The 8,163-nt window shown below is 54.9% G+C and overlaps 1 protein-coding gene across 1 annotated transcript in view; it reads left to right on the top strand.

The window, feature by feature from the left end:
• MIIP (migration and invasion inhibitory protein) overlaps positions 1-5,986 on the top strand; it is a 20,059-nt gene extending 14,073 nt beyond the window's left edge. The window contains exons 5-10 of the mRNA XM_011996571.1: positions 2,978-3,086; positions 3,168-3,226; positions 3,716-3,845; positions 3,983-4,079; positions 5,215-5,339; positions 5,659-5,986. Coding sequence (XP_011851961.1) covers positions 2,978-3,086; positions 3,168-3,226; positions 3,716-3,845; positions 3,983-4,079; positions 5,215-5,339; positions 5,659-5,755 — 617 coding nt within the window. The 3' untranslated portion in view covers positions 5,756-5,986. The remainder of the gene's footprint in view (positions 1-2,977; positions 3,087-3,167; positions 3,227-3,715; positions 3,846-3,982; positions 4,080-5,214; positions 5,340-5,658) is intronic.
• Positions 5,987-8,163: the final 2,177 nt, after the last annotated feature.

The raw sequence follows: 8,163 nt of genomic DNA, 5'->3' as shown, positions 1-8,163 counted from the left end.
TTTTTTTTTTTGAGATGGAGTCTCACTTTTTCACCCAGGCTGGAGTACAGTGGAGTGATCTCGGCCCACTGCAACCTCTGCCTCCTAGGTTCAAGTGATTCTCATGTCTCAGCCACCTAAGTAGCTGGGACTACAGGCATGTGCCACTACGCTCAGCTAATTTTTGTATTTTTAGCCAGAGACAGGGTTTCGCCATCTTGGCCAGTCTGGTCTGGAACTCCCGATGTCAAGTGATCTGTCTGCCTTGGCCTTCCAAAGTGCTGGGATTACAGACATGAGCCACTGTGTCCAGCCTCCACTACTGTTTCTTAAATCAGGCTTCAGCTCCCAGCATTTCATCAACGTGGCCCTCAGTTGGGTCATCAGTGGCCTCCGTGGTGCCAACTCCCCAGCTGAGCCCTCATCCACACCTTCCTTACCTTTGAGCAGCAGGGGACACAGTGGTCACTCCCTCCCTAAAGCACTTTCTCCCCTAGACTTCTAGCCCCGTGCTTCCTGGCTCTACCCCATCTCTGTTGGTGCTCCTTCCCAGGCTCCCGGGGAAGGAAAGGTCCTTGTTCTGACCACTACACCCCTAGGCCTGAGACTCAGTCTTCTGACTCCTCTCTGTCTTCCCTCTTCCCTCTATGGTCTCCCAAGTGCTGAGGCATTTGACACTTTCTCTACTTCTCCATTTTGTATCTCTAGCCCACATCTCTCCTCCGAATTCCAGACTTGTATATCCCGCTGTCTTCTCCACATCACCATGAAGTTTTTAACCTTCTGTCCGAAATCAGGGTCCTCATTTCCACGCCATCTGCTGTGCTCCTCCTGCAGTCTTTCCTGTCTCCACAAATGGCAGCTCCACATACTAAATAGGTCAGGCCATTACCTTGGGATCGACCCTAATTCCCCCCTCCTTTTCACACCATCCTCATCTAGTCCATTAGCACATCCTGTTGACCCTGCCTTCAACATACTTTTAGAATCCGATTATAGATGCTGCTGGATTTACCATATAGCTACATCCTGATACACCCAACGTAAGTTGAAAATATTGTTTAGTCAAAAAGGCATATAAGGCCAGGCGCGGTGGCTCACACCTGTAATCCCAGCACTTTGGGAGGCTGAGGCGGGCAGATCATTTGAGGTCAGGAGTTCAAGACCACCCTGGCCAGCATACTGAAATCCCATCTCCACTGAAAGTACAAAAATTAATTGAGTGTGGTAGCACCCGCCTGTAATCCCAGCTGCTCGGGAGGCTGAGGCAGGAGAATCGCTGCAACCCCGGAGGCGGAGGTTGCAGTGAGCCGAGATCACGCCACCACACTCCAGCCTGGGCAGCAAAAAAAAAAAAAAAAATAACCAAACCAAAACAAAAAGGCATTTAATACACCTAACCTACCAAACATTCTAGCTTAGCTGAGCCTACCTTAAATGTGCGCAGAACACTGACATTAGCCTACAGTTGGGCAAAAGGATCTAACACAAGCCTTTTTTATAATGAAGTGTTGAATGTCTCATGTAACTTACTGATGTTCTGAATGTGATCACTTTTGTGCCATTGTAAAGTTGATAAATCATAACTTGAAAAATTCTGGCCAGGTGTGGCAGTGGCTCACGCCTGTAATCCCAGCACTTTGGGAGGCCAAGGCAGGTGGATCAGGCCAGGAGTTTGAGAACAGCCTGGCCAAGATGGTGGAACCCCTTCTCTACTAAAAATACAAAAATTAGCTGGGCGTGGTGGCGCATGCCTGTAATTCCAGCTACGTAGGTGGCTGAGACATGAGAATCTCTTGAACCTGGGAGGCAGAGGTTGCAGTGAGGTGAGATCGCTCCACTACACTCCAGCCTGGGCAACACAGTGAGATTCTCTCTCAAAAAAGTAAGAAAAGAAACATCCTAAGTCGAATCATGCTGAGTTGGGGGCTGCCCCTGCCTGTCCCCAGCTGAATCCTAACTGATGCCTCTACTTCCCCTCACCTTGAAGCAGCCAGAGGAGGAGTCCTGTAAAAATATGTGGCCTATGTGATTGTGTCCCTCCCGGTCCCCAAACCCTCCTTGGGCTTCTTAACCTCATCTCCTCCACCCTTACTCCCTTCCTGCCACTTTCCCCTCCTGGCTGTTCCTCAGCTGAACCACACACGTGCCCACCCTTTGCGCTTGCTCTTTCATCTGCCTGTGATGTCCTTCCTGGGAGGTCTCTGTGGCTCTTCCGTGTCTCTGCTCAGGGTCGTCACTCGGAGAGGCCTTCCCTGGCATGGCTGCCCTGCCATACTAGGCTCTGACCCTGCTCTCTTGCTTTCTGGCAGGTGTCACCATTCAGTCTTGTCTCACGGATTTTTTTTGGTGGCTAGTTCATCTCTTGCCACCTTACAGTGTAAGACTCATTAAGGCCGGGGGCTTTGTCTATCTAGTTCCTGGCACATGAAACAGCATCTAGCCCTGTCATAAGGTCTCTGTCGGCTGGGCACGGTGGCTCATGCCTGTAATCCCAGCACTTTGGGAGGCCGAGACGGGTGGATCACGAGGTCGGGAGATCGAGACCATCCTGGCTAACACGGTGAAACCCCGTCTCTACTAAAAAATACAAAAAACTAGCCGGGCGAGGTGGCGGGCGCCTGTAGTCCCAGCTACTTGGGAGGCTGAGGCAGGAGAATGGTGTGAACCCGGGAGGCGGAGCTTGCAGTGAGCTGAGATCCGGCCACTGCACTCCAGCCTGGGCGACAGAGTGAGACTCCGTCTCAAAAAAAAAAAGAAAGGTCTCTGTCGATATTTTTCCCATGGATGGTTGGCTATGCATCAGGGTAGACAGACACTGAAACCAACCAACAGTCCCAGTGACTAGAGGGGCCCTCCTGGCCTGTTTGAGGCACAGTAGGGGTGAAGCAGGTGGCCTGGGGTGTCGGGCTGATCGTCTCTCCAAGCCTTGGCCGGTGGCCACACAGCAGCCCCCAGCCCCTCTCCCGTCAGCTGCCTGGTGCTTTGCCCACACCAGGGTCTCTGGACACCAGCTCTTCAATCGCCAGCCAGCCTGAGGCCTTCTTCTCGAAGCTGCAGGAGTTTCGGGAAACCAACAAGGAGGAGTGTATCTGTAGCCATCCTGAGTGAGCAGGGGTGGGCAAGGGTGGGCAAGGGTGGCTGAGCGGCTCTATCCCCCGGCCTGCTCATCCCCCTCGCCCTCTCAGACCCCAGGTCCTGGGCCTGCGTGACAGCAGTGGCAGCGGCGTGGAGGAAGACCATGAATGTGAGTGCGGGCCCTCAGCTAGGCCACTGAGTAGTCCAGCCTCGCGCTGCCCTGGCCTCCCCTGCCGCAGAGCGGTTCCATTTGAGGTTTGGGGCCTGGGGAGGGCCCTGAGGTGTTGAGACTCATGGAGGGAGGCTTGCAGTCTGGACAGGGTGGCCAAGCCCTGGTAGGGGTGGGGTGAGCTAAGACCTGGCCTCCGAATTAGGGGCTGCCCTGCGTGGCCCCATCCCAACCTTCCCAGCAGCGCCTCTGTGCTGGTGGGACTCCATCCCAGCTCCTGAGAGCCCCGGGAGGATGTCCCCTTAGGGCGTGGGCCCCACGTTCTGGGAGGAAAGGGGTTAGAAGGAAATGGGCCAACTTGCTTCCCAGAGGATTGGCAGCCTGTGTGATTGGGGGCCGCTGGGGGCAGCACCGGGCCTGGGGACCTGGGGACCTGGGGACCTGGGTTCCTGGCTCAGGGGGAGCTGCGGCTTCTCATGGGCCTCGCAGGCGTGTACTGTTACCGTGTCAACCGGCGCCTGTTCCCCGTGCCTGTGGATCCCGGCACCCCCTGCCGCCTGTGTAGGACACCACGAGACCAGCAGGGCCCTGGGACCCTGGCGCAGCCGGCGCAGGTCAGGTGAGTGACCAGAGTATTGGGACACCTGTGGGGACAGAGCCTGAACCACTGGTTTTAAGCGAGTAAAGATGGGCCTGGGCGTGGGCCCCCAACCGCCGGGAGGCTCCTCAGGGGTCCCCCACTGCACCCCTGCGCAGGGTGAGCATCCCGCTGTCCATCCTGGAACCCCCGCACCGGTACCGCATCCACCGGCGGAAGAGCTTTGACGCCTCCGACACACTGGCCCTGCCCCGGGTGAGCAGCCACGTGGGGCTGGATGGTGATGAGGGCGGGGCTGGCTCAGACTGGCCCAGGTCCCCAGGGAGGGTCACAGAGCAAGGCTGGGCTCGACAGTGGTGAGCACCCAAGTCTCTGGAGCACAGGCTGGGCCTCTTCCATCACCCACACCTGTCCCTAAGGGAGGTAGGACCCCCGCTCCACTTACCCTGGGGCTTCCAGGGTGGTCTGCCTGTAGGTTGGCGTGAAATGAATGGGCCCTGTTTATTGCGCTTTTGTGTACTGCAGGCACAGTCCTTAGGGGGCTTCTCTCAGGGAGCCCCCACAGCAGCCAGGAGGGCAGGCACTGCTGTACCCCCACCCTGCAGGTGGGGAGACCGAAGCGGAGTGGCAGGCGCCTTGCTGGAGGAGCTGGGATTTGAACCTAGGTCTCTGTGCTTCTTTTTTTTTTTTTTTTGAGACTGAGTTTTGTTCTTACTGCCCAGGCTGGAGTGCAGTGGCACAATCTTGGCTCACTGCAGCCTCCACCTGTAGTCCCAGCTACTTGGGAGGCTGAGGTGGGAGGATCACTTGAACCCGGGAGGCAGAGGCTTCACTGAGCCGAGATCTCGCCACTGCACTGCAGCCTGGATGACAGAGTGAGACTCCATCTCAAAAAAAAAAAAAAAAGAAAAAAAGTCCTTTCCTGTGTCTCCAGGTCAGGATGGGGGCCCAGTGGCAACTCCGCCTGACTCCTAAATTGAGAGTAGGGCAGCTGGGGTCAGAGGAGGAGAAGGATACAGGGGAAAGTCAGTTTGCTGGTCCATGAAATGGACATAACAGCGCCATCCTCAGGGATGTTGGTGGCGAGGTGGGGCTGGTCAAGGAAGCAATCCATGCGGGCGCTTGGAGAGCCCACAGCAGGAAGCGCCCTGTGAGTGTCACTGTCACCATCCTGTCCTCCTCCTATTTCAGCTCTTAGGGCCCCAGGGATGGCTGGATCTGCCAGGATAAGGAAGGAGAGACCTGGGGTAATCTTGTGGGTAGACACAGGCCTTGCCCTGGTGGGGGCCTCCTTCCTAATGGGGGGCACAGTCCCTCCCTGATGGGGGTCTGCCCAGTCAGTGGGGAGCCTGTCCCAGGCCAGGCACCTTTAACCTCTTGCCTTCCACAGCACTGCCTGCTGGGCTGGGACATTTTCCCTCCGAAGTCTGAGAAAAGCTCAGCCCCCAAGAACCTGGACCTCTGGTCCTCTGTCTCTGCTGAGGTCCAGCACCAGAAGCTGTCAGGCACCAGCCCTTTTCGCCTGGTATGGCCCAGATCACATCCTAGCCTGGGGTGCCCCCCAGAGGGACAAAGACCTTGGAGCAGGCCTGGGGACTGCAGAGCCCCCTGGGGGGTAGGATTGGGGTGGGGAGGATGGAGCCTGGGGGTGTCTCTCTGCAGGGGTCCAGCCCTCTGGCCCTGACCCTAGCCGTCCCCCGGAACTCCTCCGCTCCCTGCCGCCTGCCCTGCTCCACCCAGGAAGGCCACCCTGACTGCAAGATCCAGGAGGGAATGTGGCTGGAACTGGAGGTGACCTGTCCCTTTCAAGTGGCCCCCCTGAAACTTCCCTCTTCCCCGTCCACGCCTTGCCAATGCAGGTGCCGCCCCCCACCCCGATCTGGTCAGTGCCCCAGGTCCCTCAGCCCCATGTCCCACGGCAGAAGCCTTGAGGACTGACTCCTGGAGGAGGACAGCATTCCCGCCGCCTCCAGCCTCTCACCTCTGGCAGGCGCACCCAGGAGATGGAAGCCCCTGCCCGGCCCGCTCAGGCCCGGCTGTCCTAGGTTGGGCAGGTGGGTGGGCCCAGGCTTGTCTGCTGCCTGGGTTCCAGAGAGGAAGGACCCTGGGGTGGAGGGTGAGGGATTCTGTGGAAATTTTAAAATAAAGCTCAGTGCTCTGCAGCTCAAGTCCCACGGGTGCTGGTTCCATCCTGCTCATGCACTTGGGGCCCAGCAGGCACTCTGGCCTCTCCGCCTGCCCTCCTGGCACCTGCCGAAGGAAGACATTGGACCACCGGGACTGGGCAGTGTGCGTGCGTCACCATGAGGGTGGCTTCTTCCGCACATCCCCAGCTCTGGGTAGTGGCCTCCACCAGATGGGGGAGGGGGGTCCTCAAGGCAGGCTGGGCCAAGGTTATTAAAAAGTCATTTCAGGCTGGGCGCGGTGGCTTACGCCTGTAATCCCAGCACTTTGGGAGGCCGAGGTGGGCAGATCACGAGGTCAGGAGATCGAGACCACGGTAAAACCCTATCGCTACTAAAAATACAAAAAATTAGCCAGGCGCAGTGGTGGGTGCCATAGTCCCAGCTACTAGGGAGGCTGAGGTGTAAACCTGGGAGGTGGAGCTTGCAGTGAGCTGAGATCACACCACTGAACTCCAGGTGACAGAGCGAGACTCCATCTCAAAAAAAAAAAAAAGTCATTTCAGCGAGGGCCTCTGCTGAAGCCGTGAGTCGTGTTGAATGACTCAGCTCTGTCGTTCCTGGTCCCAGAACTGGGATCCATTGATAGAAGTGCTCTCTGGAAGTCCCTGGGGTCACGTGGCTCCTCCACCCAGCCCTGGAAGCCGTGGGTCATTCAGAGCCCCAGCAGGGACAGATGAGGAAACTGAGGGCTGGGCAGTGAGTCGGAGGCAAGGTTAGCAGAGCGCCCAGATGCCCAGTCTGGGAGAGTGGGCAGCGCCGTCTTTCACCTCTTGTACATGTTGGTTGCACAGTACGAAATTTCTGTTTTTATAAATGGAATAAATGCGGAAACGAGGCATGAACTTTCCCTAAGGTTTCTCGGCTTAGAGATGGAACTGGGCTGTGCTGTCCTGGGGCTTTTTCCTGGAGTTTATGAAGCTATAAAAACTTTTCCTTCTCTCTGGAGAAACAAAGTCTCTTTAAGTCCCTGCTTTCAATTATTTTGGGTATATAGAAGTGGAATTGCAGGATCAGAAGGTGATTCTGTGGTTTTTTATTTTTGAGATAGGATCTCACTTTGTCACTCAGGCTGGAGTGCAGTGGCGCCATCTCTGCCCACTGCAGCCTCGACGTCTTAAGCTCAAGTGATTCTCTTGCCTCAGCTGCCCCGGTAGCTGGACTACAGGTGCGTGCTACCACGCCTGGCTAGTTTTTTTTGTACTTTTTGTGGAGAAGGGGTTTCACTATGTTGCCCAGGCTGGTCTTGAACTCCTGAGATCAAGTGATCCCCTACCTTAGCCTCCCAAAGTGCTGGGATTACAGGTGTGAGCTACCACCTCCGGCCAATAATTCTATTTTTAGTTTTTCAAGGAACCGCTATACTGTTTTACTTTCCGACCAGTGATGCACAAGAGTTCCAATTTCCCCTCATCCTCAACAGAACTTGCTATTTTCTGGTTTTTCTATAGTAGCTGTCCTAATGGCTGTGAAGTGTATTTCATTGTGGTTTTTATTTGCGTTTCCCTAAGGATTAGTGAAGTTGAGCATGTTTTAATGTGCTTATTGGTCATTTGTGTATCTTTTAAACAATAATTAATAGTCTTTTTTTTAAACTTTTAAGTTCAGGAGTACTTCTTTATTAGTTTATTTATTTTTAATAGAGACAGGGTCTTGCTATGTTGTCCAGGCCTCAGGCTATTCCTACCTGGGCCTCCCAAAACACTAGGATTATAGGCGCAAGCCACTGCACGCGGTCTGTTTGTGTATCTTCTTTGGAGAAGTCAAGTCCTTTGTCCCATATTTTAGTTGGATTTGCTTTGTTGTTGTTCCACGTGTAATTTTGAGTCAGAGAACTTGTGGGAGACAGTGGTTTCTTTAGAAATTCTTTGGCCAGAGGGAGAAGAGAATTCAAAGCCTTTCTGTCAAACAGAAGTTACAAAATTAGGCTGGGCGCGGTGGCTTACTTCTGTAATCCCAGCATTTTGGGAGGCCGAGGCAGGAAGATCACTTGAGGTCAGGAGTTTGTGACCAGCCTGGCCAACATAGTGAAACCCCATCTCTACTAAAAATACAAAAATTAGCTAGTGATGGTGATGTACACCTGTAATCCCAGGTACTCGGGAGGCTGAAGTGGGAGAATGGCTTGAACCTGGAAGGTAGAGGTTGCAGTGAGC

Source organism: Mandrillus leucophaeus, unplaced genomic scaffold (genome assembly GCF_000951045.1).
Source record: "Mandrillus leucophaeus isolate KB7577 unplaced genomic scaffold, Mleu.le_1.0 Scaffold52, whole genome shotgun sequence".
In the NCBI taxonomy this organism is placed as follows: domain Eukaryota; kingdom Metazoa; phylum Chordata; class Mammalia; order Primates; family Cercopithecidae; genus Mandrillus; species Mandrillus leucophaeus.
This window is presented reverse-complemented; position numbering and strand designations above follow the sequence as displayed.